Raw genomic sequence first — 16,388 nt, forward strand, 5'->3', positions numbered from 1 at the left:
AGGTTTTTTCAAAGGACGTGCTCCTGGAGCCCCAGGGACACCTGGGGGGAGCCCAGAGGGGAAAGAGAAAGGGACATCATGGGCTGCTCTTGTCTGCTGAGCTGGGCTGGGCTCCTGGGACAGAGGGAGCTCCTGGCAAGAAGCAGCGCTGCAGAGAGACAGCTCTGCCCAGGAGCAGCTCCTCTGCACAGCGCAGCAGGGCTGAGGGCTCTCCCTGCAGCACCGAGGGCACAGGAGCCAGGCAGAGAGAGGGAAACGCAGTCTGGGGTGGGAGGATGCTGAGAGATCACTGGAAACCACATCTTCACAGACATGAAGCCAGTGGCTGCAGGGCATTGGATCTGGCAATCATTGTAGGCTCTCAAAAAGCTGTCACATTGCAGAGCCTGCAGGAGATGTAAGTACAGCTCTCAGAGATTCTCTGATATAGAGGAGAGGGTGTAGTGCAGAGCAGGGATTGGCTTCTGCACTGTCAGAGTGACAAGATGTGAATGCTGCGTTCTCACAATAATAGCTGTGGGGTGTAAACGTAAATGTGCAGGCAGGGGTGCCCAGGGTTGTCCTGCAGAGCAGGGTCCCTGCACCCCAGCGCTGTGCCAAGGCAGAGACTCTGCCACCGGCGAGGGTCAGGTTCCTGGGGAGATCCCCACGGTGCTGTAGGGTGAAACTGTGAGTGTAAAGAACAAGCACTCTTGGGCAGGAAAGGTTCTTCTGCTGTGGAGAGGGTGCTGAGTGGGTCAGGGCTGCTCACAGATACACATCACCCCCAGGATTTTTCCAAGAGGATGCCTCAAGGACAAGATCAATGCAAGGATTACCAGACAGATAAGGAGCTTTCCTGAGCCTGTTTTTTCAATTTCCTATCCCAAGGGGTGGGAGGTGCAGAAAAGGATAAAATGAAAATGAGCTCTCATGCTTAAACAAGTCACTGAGACTCCTGAACTGCAACTCTGAGTGATCAGCACATCTGCCAGAAGGCTCATAACATCCCTTCACCACCCCTCTGCCTGTGGACAGCACCTGCATCACCTTGGCTGGACCCATCAGCCTTAGCCTGACCTGTCCTGTTTTCCAGCCTGCAAACAGGAAGATGCCCCCAGGCAGTGCCCTGTGAACAGGCAGGATCTGTAGGGCCAGGGGGAGGGCACAGAGGGTGGGATGGGGTCTGTGAGCACTGACAGGGAAGAGACATGGACAGGGAAACACCTCCCAGGGGGAGAATCTCCAGGCAGCAGGGAAATGATCAGAAATTGGAGGAAACTAAACCTGGCATTGTTATGGGAGGGAGAACAGAGAAAAGTGCCTGTGATCCCCTGCAGTGCAGATCCCTCCTGTGAGCAGCCCCCTGGCCTCCTGTCCCACCCAGCAAAGCCTCTGCCCTCAGGGCCGGGGGCTCCAAGGCATGAAGCAGCTCCTGTGCAGCCAGAGCTCCAGTTCCTCTGCAGAGCACAGGGGCTGAGAGCAGCTGCCCGGCAATGTTGGTGTCTGGGAGATGGCTGCACAGCTGGGGAAGGGTGACGCTGTCTGAGTGCCCGGCTGCCTCTGCCCTGGCCTCTCTCACACCCACCCTCACCGCATTGTCCTTCTTGCTCCCCTGCTCTGGGTCACTGCTGTTGGGATCTTGTTCTTGCTGACAGGCTCTCTGGGGATGGCAGTTTCAGCTGCAGAGTCACAGCCTGATCTTGTGGGTCCTTTCCTGCAGGTGTGTCCATGGGAACATGTGTCCCAGCTTTGCTCTGACCTGTGGGGTGTGGGCAATGCAGTCCGTGGGGCTGGGGTGTGAGCTGAGGCTCCCTGAATCAAATGCGTTCGTTAGGACTATTGGCTGTCTGCTTGCGGTTTCGTTCCAAGCTGTGAGCTTCGCTCCAGGATGCAAACCTGTCCTACAGCATCTGTGTGTTCTCTGAAAGCATCATAATGAAGGCAGAGGTGCTGATCTCAGCGGTGTCTGCGGGCTTTTCAGGGTAACATGGGAGTGTGATCAGTCTCCATCTCAGAAAGGTGCCAGCCCAGGGCAGCTGGAGCAAGAGAGAAGGACAGAGCAGCTGCCCTCACTCTGCACTGACCCACAGGCATCCTCTGGTCTCACAGGACTCGCTCTGGTCAACCTGAGTGCAGCAGAAATGCTGAGGGTTTCTGATGCCCAAGAGCACTTCCCAGGGTTGGAGGGCAGAAGGAGCTTTAGAAACACCAAACCTCTCAAACTCAGTTTCTCAGGCCTGGGGGTACAGATGCTGACAGTCCCTTCTGCACCAGGAGCGGTTCCAGCTGACAAAGCTGAACCCCAGGACTGGCCCCTGCCCCACCCAATCACACAGGGTCAGGCTGACTGCTCAAGAGCCCCTGGACAGAGACCCTGCTCTTCATTGCACACTCATCAAGCACCGACGAGGGCTCCAGCCAGGACGTTCTCCTTGAAAAAGAAAAGTGTCTCGTTGTGTGATGGGCTGTTAGGGTCTGTGAGTCTTAGGTAAATCTTCACTATCTTTTCCTTCTATGACAGGTCACATACCCAGAGGCAGGAAATATCCAACAGCAGCTCCATCACCCAGTTCCTCCTCCTGCCATTCACAGACACACGGGAGCTGCAGCTCTTGCACTTCTGGCTCTTCCTGGGCATCTACCTGGCTGCCCTCCTGGGCAACGGCCTCATCATCACCACCATAGCCTGTGACCAACACCTCCACACCCCCATGTACTTCTTCCTGATCAACCTCGCCCTCCTTGACCTGGGCTCCATGTCCACCATTCTCCCCAGATCAATGGTCAGCTCCCTCTGGGACACCAGGAATATTTCATACTTGGGATGTGCTTCACAGCTCTTTTCATTTGTCTTTTTCATTTTAGCAGAGTTGTATCTTCTCACCATCATGTCCTACGACCGCTACATTGCCATCTGCAAACCCCTGCACTACGGGACCCTCCTGGGCAGCAGAGCTTGTGTCCACATGGCAGCAGCTGCCTGGGCCACTGGGTTTCTCAGTGCTCTGCTGCACACAGCCAATACATTTTCACTGCCCCTGTGCAAGGGCAATGCCCTGGGCCAGTTCTTCTGTGAAATCCCCCAGATCCTCAAACTCTCCTGTTCACACTCCTATCTCAGGGAACTGGGGCTTATTGTGTTTAGTGTCTTAATAGGATGTGGGTGTTTTGTGTTCATTGTGCTGTCCTATGTGGAGATCTTCAGGGCCGTGCTGAGGATCCCCTCTGAGCAGGGACGGCACAAAGCCTTTTCCACCTGCCTCCCTCACCTGGCCGTGGTCTCCCTGTTTGTCAGCACTGGTGTGTTTGCCCACCTGAAGCCCCCGTCCATCTCCTCCCCATCCCTGGATCTGGTGGTGTCTGTTCTGTATTCGGTGGTGTCTCCAGCAGTGAACCCCCTCATCTACAGTATGAGGAACAGGGAACTCAAGGAGTCTATAAGGAAACTGATGAGTCTTTGCTTTTCAAAACTAGTAATGAACTGACCTCCCTCTTCTGCCTGTCACTTGTAATATAACTCATTACCACTTCAACCTGAGTTTTGTACGTTTGTTTTGTTGGTTTTTTTTTTCTCTTTTCCTTTGCTTTTAGCTTTTCTTTGTTGTATTAATGCTTCCCACAAGCAAAATTATTTGTCATCTTATATCTATGTCCATATCTACCTGTCTGGTGTGACCCATAGTCTTTGTGTAAATAAGGAGCTGTGCTCTCTGTGTATACAAAGTGAAACAAAGGACCCTGAACTGCCTTGTTTGCCCAGAATCCTCTCTCTGAGATCTCTGCAGATGCAGAAGCCATGTCTGTGTGCTGAGTGAGGAGGAGCCACCCTGAACTGGGTCTTTCTCCCATCCTGACCAGCATGAGCCTGCGGACTCACCCCATGGCCCTGGGCATCACAGCCCACTTGCTCTGCAGAGCAGCACTGCCAGCTCGGGGCTGTATGGAGCATGGGAAAGGGGTGCAGGAACATCTGGCCAGGTCAGCACAGATCAGCTCTCTTGGGAAAGGGCAGATGGGATGTTCCAGGAGAAGAGTGGGGCACTGTATGTATGCAGAAAAGACACGGAAAGAGAAACCCTTTGCTGCAGCTGGCAGCTTGGGGCAGGTGGCCCTGGCACTGTGGCAGCAGGACCTTCCTGAGGATCCCCTAGGCCAAATGTCTCATACTGTCCTGGGGGGCAAGTCTGGAGCTGGGTCTGCAAGCTGCCTGGGCTGGAGATCTGCTCAGCATGCCGGCTGGATGAACATTCTCACTGTCCTTCATTCTCACTGGTCCCCACTGCTGTGGCACCAGTTCCAGTGTGGCTGCTCTGCCGAGCTTGGCTGGGGAGAGGGCAGGGAGGGGCACAATTCAGGCGGGGGTGGGAGGGCTGAACTGGCAAATGCTCCAAAGAAGAAAACACCAGTGAACAGCTGAAGTGTGTGAGTGTGCAGGGCTGGCACACAGCAGTGTCCTCCTCCAGCCAGGCTCCTGGGAGAGCCCTGAAGGACCAGCAGAGCAGAGTCTGGTGTGTGCTCATGTTCATGGGACTGTCCTGGGGCAGCTTCCCCAGTCATCACCGACCAGCCCTTCAAAACCACCATTTCCTGCACTGGCCCTTCACCCCAGCTGAGAGAGTTTGTTCATCTCTCAACACAAGGACACGAAGTCAGAAGTCAGTGTTTTCATTGTATGGATGAGATATGAGCATACATATCACGTACATAAGGTGAACCCGACTCAGTACAAATACCATCAACTGTTCCTGCAGGTTCCATGAAGGTCTGTGGGACAGTCAGTCACAAGGTCACTTCATGTTGCCTGTAACATCCCATTGGAGACCAGCTGAATGCAGCACTAGGATGTGCTGCCTTGAACTGAGCTCCCCATGTCCAATTCTCATGTCCCATGTCATGGGACACCTGGATCATTGGACTGAGGACAATTATATGAGGTTTAACAAAGCCAAGTGCTGGGTCCATCACTTGGATCACACCAACCCTGTGAACGCTCCAGGCTCAGGGAAGAGGGGCTGAAAAGCTGCCTGTAGGAAAGGGATCTGCGGGTGTTGACTGACAGTTGCTGAACATAAGCCAGAATGTTCCCAGGTGGCCAAAAAGGCCACCAGCATCCTGGTTTGTATCAGGAATGGTGTGGTCGGCAGGACTAGAGAAGTGATTGTGCCACTGTTTTTGGCACTGGTGAGGCTGCATCTTGAATCCTGTGTTCAGTTTTGGGCTCCTCATCATAAGAAGGACATTGAGGCACTAGAGAGAGCACAGAGGAGGCGTCGAAGCTGCTGAGGGCCTGGAGCACAAGTTTGATGAGGAGCAATTGAGGGAACTGGGGCTGTTCATCCTGGAGAACAGGAGGCTGAGGGGAGACCTTCTCACTGTCCACAACTGCCTGAAAGGAGGTTGGAATATGGAGGGTGCTGGTCTCTTCTCCCAAGTAGGAAGTGATGGGACAAGAGGAAATGGCTGCAATTTGCACCAGGGGAGGTTTAATTGGATATTAGGAAAGAATTCTTCCTGGACAGGGTTGTCTGGTGGTAGAACAGACTGCCCAGGGCAGTGCAGGAGTCACCCACCCTAGAGGGGTGTAAAAGACATTTAAACGAGGTCCTTAGGGACGTGGTTTAGTGTGAGAGCTGGGTTATGGTTGGACTCAATGATCCCAAGGGTCTCTTCATATCAAATTATTCTATGATTCCATGATTCTACCTCACATGAGAGTCCACAAAGTCAACTCAGTTGTGGACGTTGACAGAACCCTGACATTTCAGTGTGTGACTCTGGGAACAAACCCCACTGACCCTGTGAGATTCATCTCAATTGCCCTGGACAGGCTCATTGCAAGTGCTCCTGTCTGTTACGTCACCCTGGCCTGTGATTCTGGATTGCGCTTTCAAAATGACAGTGCAGCTGAGGAGGACCTGGCATCTGTCAAACCCATCTTCAAGAAAGGCAGGAAGGAGAATTGGAAGAATCACAGGCTGGTCAGCCTGCCTCTGTCCCTGGGAAGGTGATGGGACAAGTCCTCCTGCAACCATCTGCAGGCACTTGAAGGACAAGAAAGGGACTTGCATACCAAAATGGGCAGCAGAATGAAAGACATGTTATGTGTATGAAATTGTGCCAGGCCTTGGACATGGTCCCCCTTGGTGTCCTTATAGCCAAATTGGTGCTGTCTGGGCTGAAGAACTGGATGCTTGGTGGGAAGTTCACTGTACTATCAAGCCCAAATATAATCTGTGATGCAGTGTCCTCTGCGCAGTTACTTGTGTCATCCCTCAGTGACCAGCATTTGGACCGAAACTGCTGAAAGTCTTTATTCTCCTTTCTATGATGTGATGGAGATGACACAAAACTGAGTGGAGACCTTGAACAACCTCACTTGGTCACCATGCTTTGAGAAAGAGACTGAAACAAGAAGATGTTCAGGGATCTCTTCAAATCTGACCTACTCTATGATTCAATGAATCTTTCCCCTGGACAAGTTTTGAGGATGAAAAAAAAAAAAAAAAAAGGCAGAGGAGGAGATGGTATCAACATAAAAACAGCAGTTACTGAAGAGAATTTTTTCCACTCAAATAGTTAGAAGGAAATATATTTGTTTAATCGGGTCAGGTCCTGTGTTATGCCTGGGTTATGAGGACGGTGATGGGTGGGTATGGTATGATGAGGTCACTTGTGTCTCAGGAACTCATAACTGAGTTGGAAGGGTACGGCTGTGAAGGGGACAGTAGGGTCAGTTCTGTGTCTGGAGGGGACAGGCCAGCAGCAGGGACATGGCTGGGAAAGAACCTCTGTCAACATGCCCACAGAGGGCTTGGAGCTGGGTTGTCTAGGCTGACAAGGCTGGAAGGCACTCAAAGAACCCAGGTCTCTGTCCACTTGGCCATGGCAGTTGTCTCTGTCACGGAGGGCCAGGAGAAGCCATGTTGTCCTCATGGCACTGGGACCTCATTGCCTCCTTGCAGCCCCATGGGGAAGCTGGAAGTTGTTGTACCAGTGTTGTCCTTCCCTCAGCCTTGCACACCCAGGGTCCCAGGAAGAGTCCTGAGCCGTGTGTGCTTACATCTCATCTGTACAATGAAAACATGGACTTTTGACCTAGTATTTCATAGAATCATAGAATGTCTTCAGTAGGAAGGGACCCACAGGATCATAGTCCAACTCCTGTCCCTGCGCAGGACAACGATGACAGTTCACATTGTGTGTGTGAGGAGATTGTCCACTCTCTTCTTGGCCATGGCACATCATCGACTCCTTGCACCCCCATGGAGTGTCACACCATTGCCCTGCACTGGGCATCGCACTCCCCACATCCCCAGGAAGAGCCCTGAGACACATGTGAGGGACAGGATCTCCCTTCCTAGGGACAGGGGCTCAAGGCTTGGCCATTTTTCTTCATGAAACAAACCAAGGGTTTTCTCAGCATCAGACCTGCTGCACTTTGCCTTTGTCTGATGCAATCACAGCCTCCAATTCTCTGCTCTAACGAGTCCCTGGGGAGGCTTTGTCAGTAACAGTCCTCAGTGGGGCCCATTAATGCTTCAAGGTACTTTGGAGTTTGCTTCTGACTTGGACTTCTTGAGCAGATTCTTCAGTCTGTGCTTGGTATCTGACGTTCATGGACTCAGCACCAAATACGCCATGGGGCTCATTAAAACACAGAAAGCCCTAACGAGTGCTGTTTCTTTCTGTAATATTCTTCAAATCCAAAAGACTTGTAGAACTAATTGGAGTGGTTTCAGTGGGACACTCAATGATGAAGATTGCAAATAAGATTTCATAAAGGAGGGTGTTTCATTTCAAGGGTGTTTTCTATCATTTTTCAGTGTCTAGAAGAAGTGACAGCAGCATTCTACAATGGACATTGATCCAGAGGGTCTCCTGAAGACATCTGGACAGGCAGGAGAACAGTCCCTTGAGGCTGGACACTGTACTGACAACCTCGCTCCTCACCTCCCACCCCCAGTCTGCCGGTTCCCTCATTGGCCACCAGAGACTTTCATCACTTTTCCTCACATCAGACTTCTCCACTGAGCTCTGCAGGAGATGCTGCAGCTCCTGTGCACCAGCTCCACCTGCTCTGCTGTGTAAACGCTGCACAGTTTAATAAACAGTAAAACACTTTCCTCAGCTGTGTGTGTAAGCTGGATCTGATGAGATCCACCATCCACAAGGGACCTCCACACAAGAACTGGTTTAGACAGAGAGATAGGAGATAGAAATAAACACAATGAACATTTTATCTGCCATGTTAATTAGAGCTCTGAAGACTGGGGCAAGTTTGTAACTCCCTGAAGCTCAAAGCAGGAACCAGACAGTTGAGAGGAACTGAATGACCAAAGAGCAAGTGGAGGAGAAACCTGAGAGCACTGGGAAGGGCAAATGTCCAGACAGTGCTGGAAACTTGTCCTTTGACAGGGACATTGAATCAGGACAGGTGGGAACTCCAGAATGACGAGGGAGGTGAAATAATAGAGTGTTGGTAATAGAAGTACAGGGGAAGACCGATATTTCTTCTCCTGCTCTTAGTACACTTCCCATTAATTCACTTTTTGGCTTTTTTTTTCTTTGTTTGTTTTAATATGTAAAAAAATCAAAAACCAAAACCAAAAATCACACCAAAAAAAACCGCACACACAAAAAAACCCCACAAAAAACATAAAAAAAACACCAAACAGAAACAAAAACTGAACCCATGCAAACAAACAAATCCCCCAAAAAAACATCGAAAACTAAAAAAGGACCTGGGGAGACCAGAGCACCTTGCAATGCAGGTGAAGCCTGGGCAGGGGTTCCCTGGGCACCTACAATGGCACCAGGTGTGTCCCTGGAGGTGAAGACATTTGTGTCCTAAATCCATGCCCAGTTCTGGAAAACTCTTTCAAAGAAAAGTAACCCTCCTAGAAAGACAAACAAACAAACAAATAAATAGCAAATAAATGAATAAATAAATAAATAAATGAGTGGATAAATAAATAAACTAATAAGAAGTATGTTGACACCTTCCTTTGCTTTGGATCATTGTCTTCAGTTCTTTTATTTTAATTTTCATTGACATTAACTAACATAAAATGAGCTTACAAGCAAGAAGCCAAGATCATTTTGTGTCTTGCATAGCACCCCATGCTCTCTGAACCTTCCCTGCCCAGGACTCCTCACACTTTCCCCAGAGCGAGTCACACTGAGGTGTTGGCTGGTTCACTGGCTGAGATGTTGGTTTAGATGGTCACCTACAGCACAGGTGGATCCTGCCGCATCATCGTCTGCTCTGCTCCAGTTAGAAACAGAGCCCAACATCACCATGGGATCATAAGAGAACTGAGGTTGAAGGGACCTCAGGAGTCTGCAGTCCAACCTGTCACCAACTGGGTCACAGCAAGGTGTTCAAGCCTTGATCCAATCAGAGCTTTAGCAGGACTAGAGAAGCGATCGTCCTTGTGTACTGGGCACTGGTGAGGCTGCACCTTGAATCCTGGGGTCAGTTTTAGGCCCCTCATGGCAAGGAAGACATTGAGGTGCTGGAGAGAGTTCAGAGGAGGGTGACAAGGCTGGTGAAGGGTCTGGAGCACCAGTCTTATGAGGAGCGGTTGAGGGAGCTGGGGCTGTTCAGCCTTGAGAAAAGGAGGCTGAGGGGAGACCTTGTCACTGTCCACAACTGCCTGAAAGGAGGTTTATCATGGTGGGTGTTGGTCTCTTCTCCCAAGTAGCAAGTGATAGGACAAGAGGAAATGGCCTCAAGCTGCACACGGGGAGATTTAGATTGGATATTAGGAAAAAATTCTTTCAGGAAAGGGTTTAGAAGCAACAGAACAGACTGCCCAGCGACGTTGTGGAGTCACCATCACTGAAGGTGTTTAAGACACACAGATGATGCACTTAGGGATATGTTTTAGTGCCAGATTTAGGTTATGGTTGGACTTGATGATCTTAAGGGCCCCTTCCAACCACAATTATTCTCTGATTCTATGATAAGTCATTTTGGATATTTTCTTTCTCAGAGGACCATGCAACCTCCCTGAGAGCCAGGACTTTTCTGAGGTGTTGGAGAGATGTCTCACGGTCACACCAGCCAGTTCCACCAGCACCTGTCTGTCCCTTCACAGACCAAACCTTTTCTCCATATCCCAACCTTCCAGGCGAATTTCTGGGACACAGCAAATGCTGCCCAGGTCTTCTGGGCCTGTTCAGAAGAGAGCAGCAGGCCAACAAGTTGATGGGCTCCCTGTGCACTTCAAAGCTTTCCTGACCATTTCTCTCAATGCTCCACTTACACCCAAACTTTCTGGTCCTTTAGCTGTGCATGAGGAGATTGAGCAGGGATGTGGGGATGGTGCAGAAAAAAGGCTTTGTCAAACTCTCTCAGGAGTTCTGGACATCCCACAGTCAAGGATGAGGTTGCTGGAGAAACCAGTGGCATTGGTTTGAGGTCCAGGTGGAGAAGGCCTTGTGCCTGTCTACACCGGAGGAGAGCAGTGATGCATTCATGGGATGCCCATGTGGACAGGCAGGGAACAAATGGCTCCAGGGGACAAAAGGCCTTCGAGTCAGTTCTTTACCCATTACAGATACACCATCCAGGCCATGAGCTGCAGCTTCTCCAGGAGATGCTGTGGGATACGGTGTCAAAGGCTTTACTGCAGTCTAAGGACACAACACCCACAGCCTGTGTGGCGGATTCACTCCCCACGACAGACTTTCCCTCATCTGCTCAGCCAGTCACCTTGTCATAGAAGGAGATCAGGCTGGTCAAGCAGGACCTGCCTTTCACAAAGCCATGCTGATTGGGCCCGATTGCTTGTCTCGTATGTGTGACCTCACAGTCCTCTCCCAGCCATGTTCCTGCTGTTGGCCTATCCTCTGCAGAGGCAGAAGTGACCTCACAGTGCCCTGCACAGCCATTGGCTTCCTACTGGACTATGAGTTCCTGAGACACAAGTGACCACATGGCATCGTACCCAGCCATCACCCTCCTTGTGCTCCAGTGTGTGAGCAGATCAAACTGAGCTGCTTTCATCAAATGTATCCAATAGATTTCCTATCAAGGGTTTGAGTGCAGAAACGTTCCTCAGAGGACCTGCTGTATTTACTCTGGGGCATTTTATATCTCTGCTTCCGCCTCTGATTTTTATTTTCTTCTTCCTCTGTCTATTCTGACATGAAAGAGCTCTCCAAGGAAAAGATTCATGGAATCCTACAATAGCGCAGGGTGGAAGAGACTCCTGAACATCATCTCTGTCCCACTGACCTTTATGGCACCCCAAGGTTCATTTGTGCTCCCTTGGGTTCATCTCACCACATGCACACATTGGACATGCACATGATGTGTATGGTTACAACTCATCTGTACCATGAAAATATGGACTTTTGACCTAGTATTTCATAGAATTGTAGAATGTCCTGAGTTGGAAGGGACCCACAAGGATCATTGCATCCAACTCCTGTCCATGCACAGGACACCCCACAGGTCACACCGTGTGTCTGAGGACGTTGTCCAGTCTCTTCTTGAACACTGTCAGGTTGGGACCGTGACACCTCCCTGGGAGCCTGTTCAGTGTCCAGCACCTCTGGGTGAAGAACCTTTTCCTCATGTCCAACCTAAACCTCCCATGGCACATCTTCTGCCATTCCCTTGGGTTCTATCTTTGGTCATCACAGAGAAGAGATCAGTACCTTCCCTTCCTTCTCCCCTTGTGAGGAAGCTGTAGCCACCATGAGGTCTCCTTTGAGTCTTTTCTTCAGCTCTGATGCTGAGAAACCCCTTGGTTTGCTTTCTGAAGCAGAAAGGAGAAGCCATGACCTGCAGGCAATGGGAAGGGGGATCCTGTCCCTCACACACGGCTCAGGGCTCTTCCTGGGACCGTGGGATGTGGGTGTGCAAGGCCCAGGGAAGGACAACACTGGGACAACAACTTCCAGCTTCCCCAAGGGGCTGCAAGGAGGCACTGAGGCCCCAGTGCCATGAGGACAACATGGCTTCTCCTGGGCCTCAGTGGCAGAGACAACTGCCATGGCCAAGGGGACAGAGACCTGGGTTCTGTGGGTCCCTTCCAGCCTTGCCAGTGCCCTTTGCCATCTCCATCACAGGCTGTTCTACATGATCCTACCCTGTTGGAACGATAAAGGACTCAGCACTCCGATTCAATGTGAATCACTCAAAAGCCATTTATTACAGAAACATATCTCCTTATATACGCAACTATTCTCTAATCACGAATCCACGTTCCAAGCATGGATACGCTAAATGAGTATCATGGGCAGTCCACACGCTGGAGCCCCACCGATGATAGGTCCGACGACTCACGCCATGCTGAGGCCCTGTTAATGAAGAAACGCCCCTCTTTCTCACAGCAGATGCTGTTCTCAGCTTCTCGAAGTGGCCTTGAGATTCCTTTGGGCCTGACTAATTCAACAACATATCTCCTTCTAACGAAACCCCTTCACACTACCCCTGCCCCTCTTTCCCTGCAGGCTGCAGACACCCATCTCGCTTCCCCACCTGCTCTCACCCCAGCATTTCTGCACCTTCACTGATGTGTCTGCACCCTCTCTGGCTGCTCTTTGGAACACAAACCATGGGCTGATCCAGCTCCCTCTGGGTGACCTCTTGCACCACAGCACTGCCCTTCCACTGACATTTCTTCCTCCTCATATCCAATCCTCACCTTCCAAATTGCACTTTGCATTTTTTTTTTCTCTCTTCTGCTTTTTCCAACTACCATGGAAAGCTCAGCCGCTTCAGAAACTGCCCTTCATGCAGGGAACCCAACCCATTAGGCTTCTTGTGGTCTTTTACCTGACCTCACCATGATTTTCTAAATCCCATGACTGTTACGGGCCGCTCAGCTTCTCTGACAGACACGACCATGTTCCTGCTGCTGCCCATCATGTTCTCAGATGGGATGGACATGATAACACATCTCTAAGGCATCTCCTACCCATCTCCCGGGTAGGGCCTGTGGGCACCTAGGCAGAGGTTCTTTTCCAGCCATGTCCCTGCTGCTGGGCTGTCACCTCCAGAGACAGAACTGACCTCACTGTCCCTTCACAGCCACATGATTCTGACTGGATTATGAGTGTCTGAGACCTCATAATACAACACCCATTCATCCCCTCCTGAGGACCCAGGACCTGACCAAGACTGAATCGTGCTCTACATCATCCTACACCTTCTCCTCTTTCCCTGCAGGCTGCAGACACCCATCTCACTCCCTCACCTTTTTCAAATTTGTCAAATATTTTTCCTACAAGCAACATGAATGAAAAGCCTTCATCATCCTCAAAGGCACTGAAAGTGCACTGTGTTACATCCTGGAAGGGGTGAATAAAGATGTTCAACAGTGTTGGCCCAAGTGCTGGCCACTGAGAGATGACACCAGTAACTGGCTGCACAGAGGACTTTGTACCACTGATGATATTTGGGCTTGACGGCTCAGTCAACTTACCACCCAGCGTACACTTCTTGAGCCCCATCAGCACCACTCTGGCCAGAAGGAGACCATGGCTGGGCCTTGCAAACACCCTGTACACAACATGCCTTTCTTTCCCCTGTCCATTTGGGTTCAGCAGTCCCTTCCTTGTCCTTCACATTCCTGGAAATGGCTGCAGGAGGACGTGTCCCATCCCCTTCCCAGGGTGGAGGTAGGGTGGCCAGGTTGTTACTCTCCCCATTCCTATTCCTGCTCTTCTTGAAGATGGGTTTGAGATCTGCATTTCCTTAGGACCCCAGAACCATTCTGGTTTCTATGGCACTTATGAGAGCACAATGTGGAATCACAGGCAATGGTGATGTAGCAGACTGGAGCACTTGCAATGAACCTGTCCAGTGCAGCTGAGATGTATCTCACTGATCCAGTGGGGTCTGTTCCTGGAGTCACGCACAGAAATGTCAGGGTTCTGTCTGGCATCCATATCTGAGTTGGTCTCAAGGACTCCTTATGCACCCAGGGATGCTCAGAGACAGAGTCTGTCCCTTTTACACACAGAGGTAGGAGCCAGAGTGTCCTTCTGTCTTCCTGTTGCCAGTCCCAAAGGATGGGAGACACCTCAGCCCTGTGCTGTGTCACCTGCTCTGGACTCATCTGAGATGTCCCCCATCATGAGGAATGGACACGGTGACCTCAGTTAAAGGAAGCACATCCCAGTGCTGCTTTCAGGTGACTTCCCATAGGTTGTTCCTCCCAACATGAAGTGAGCTCAAGACCTCGTGTGTTCCACAGGCCTTCACAGAATGGAAAGGAGTAGTTGATGGTGTTTGTGCTCACTCACGTTCATGTCACCTCACGTACATGATGTGCATACTCACATGTCATCTGTACAAAGCAAACATGGACTGCTGAACCACTCATTGAGTGTCCATCCATGGAGGGAAGAACAGCCTCTTTCGGTGAGAGCGCAGGGCTGGAAATGGTGGCTGTGAGGGACCAGTCCATGATGATGCCCTGTGGCTCCTTCTGAGGGGTGTCCAGTGCACAGGGGCACAGCGCAGCCCCTGCTCTGCTGGTCCTGCAGGTCTCTGGCAGGAGGCCTGGCTGTGAGAGAACACTGCTGTGTGCCAGCCCTGCACACACACACTGGTCAGCTGTACACTGGGGTTTGCATCCATGGCCACTTTCATATGCATATTCTTTAGAGAATCTTTGGAAGAAGACCTAAACCATCATGCTCTACCCGTAGGAGATCACCTTTCTACCTGGAAAGGCTGTTGTGAGGCCACCTCTGTGACACAAGTGCCCATTGGCTGTCCCTGCCTGCGCTCACAGCACTGACACACAGCAGGACAGGGACCAAGCTGCCAGAGCACTCAGGCCTTGCACCAACACAAGGGATGAGAAGGAGAGTGTGGGAGTGGAACCAGAACAGCTCTGGAAGAACAAGTGCTGGTGCTCCCTGGCAGGGCTGCCATGCTGGACATTTTTTCCCCTCCTCCCATGCACAGGAACTGTCCCTGCAGATCCAAACAGGCCTTGATGAAAGGATCTCATGAAAAAAAGTCACTACAGGGCTCTTTACTTTCTTTAAATACACAAAGGGCACAGTCAGTGGTTATAAGAACAGCAGAGAGTGAATTTGAAAGGGGATGACAACATTATCACAATAGAAACACCACCAACAACAAAAAATAGAGATGACAGGCAAGGCCTAAAATTAGTTACATTAAAACTACTATGCAGAAGGAGATGGGCAATTTGTTGTTTCACAAAATAATCCAGTCATCAGTTTCCATAGAGCATCCTTGAGCTCCTGGTTCCTCATGCTGTAAATGACGGGGTTCACTGCTGGAGGCACCACCGAGTACAGAACGGCCATCGTCAGGTCCAGGGATGGGGAGGAGATGGAGGGGGGCTTCAGGTAGGCAAACATGACAGTGTTGACGTACAGGGAGACCACGGCCAGGTGAGGGAGGCAGGTGGAAAAGGCTTTGTGCCGTCCCTGCTCAGAGGGGATCCTCAGCACGGCCCTGAAGATCTGCACATAGGACAGCACAATGAACACAAAACACCCAAATGCTACTAAAAGACTAACCACAATAAGCCCAAGTTCCTTGATGTAGGTGTTGGAGCATGAGAGCTTGAGGATCTGGGGGATTTCACAGAAGAACTGGCCCAGGGCATTGCCCTTGCACAGGGGCAGTGAAAATGTATTGGCCGTGTGCAGCAGAGCATTGAGAAACCCAGTGGCCCAGGCAGCTGCTGCCATGTGGACACAAGCTCTGCTGCCCAGGAGGGTCCCGTAGTGCAGGGGTTTGCAGATGGCAACGTAGCGGTCGTAGGACATGACAGTGAGAAGATACAACTCTGCTGAAATGAAAAAGGAAAACAGAAAGACTTGGGAAGCACATCCCGTATAAGAAATTGCCCTGGTGTCCCAGGGGGAGCTGGACATGGACTTGGGGAGAGTGGTGGAGATGCAACCCAGGTCAAGGAGGGCGAGGTTGAGCAGGAAGAAGTACATGGGGGTGTGGAGGTGCTGGTCCCAGGCTATGGTGGTGATGATGAGGCCGTTGCCCAGCAGGGCAGCCAGGTAGATGCCCAGGAAGAGCCAGAAGTGCAAGAGCTGCAGCTCCCGTGTGTCTGCGAATGGCAGGAGGAGGAACTGGGTGATGGAGCTGCTGTTGGACATTTGCTGCCTGTGGGCATGAGGACCTGTGCAAGGAGGAAAGGACAGTGACAAGTTAGAGGAGACTTCTCTGTGGAAAATCAACATGCTATTTCTCACGGTAAACCCCCTCCCTGATGGAGGGATGTTTCAGCTCATTCTCTCTTTCTACCAGCTGAGAAAAACAGTTCATCCAAGTTTAAAATGCAGTTGGGCATGCAGTTTCCATGGACACAGCTGTAAGGTAAAATTCACTGAATTGGTGGCAGAACAAAAACTGACCCACACTCCCACCCCATACCCAGAGAGCAAGA

At 50.9% G+C, this 16,388-nt stretch overlaps 1 protein-coding gene across 1 annotated transcript; it reads right to left on the reverse strand.

The window, feature by feature from the left end:
- Window positions 1–15,141: 15,141 nt before the first annotated feature.
- Window positions 15,142–16,098, reverse strand: LOC136106482 (olfactory receptor 14A16-like). The gene has a single exon (XM_065846819.2). The coding sequence runs from the start codon at window positions 16,096–16,098 to the stop codon at window positions 15,142–15,144; it is 957 nt and encodes a 318-aa protein (XP_065702891.2).
- Window positions 16,099–16,388: the final 290 nt, after the last annotated feature.

This window comes from Patagioenas fasciata, chromosome 11, assembly GCF_037038585.1.
Source record: "Patagioenas fasciata isolate bPatFas1 chromosome 11, bPatFas1.hap1, whole genome shotgun sequence".
NCBI lineage: Eukaryota > Metazoa > Chordata > Aves > Columbiformes > Columbidae > Patagioenas > Patagioenas fasciata.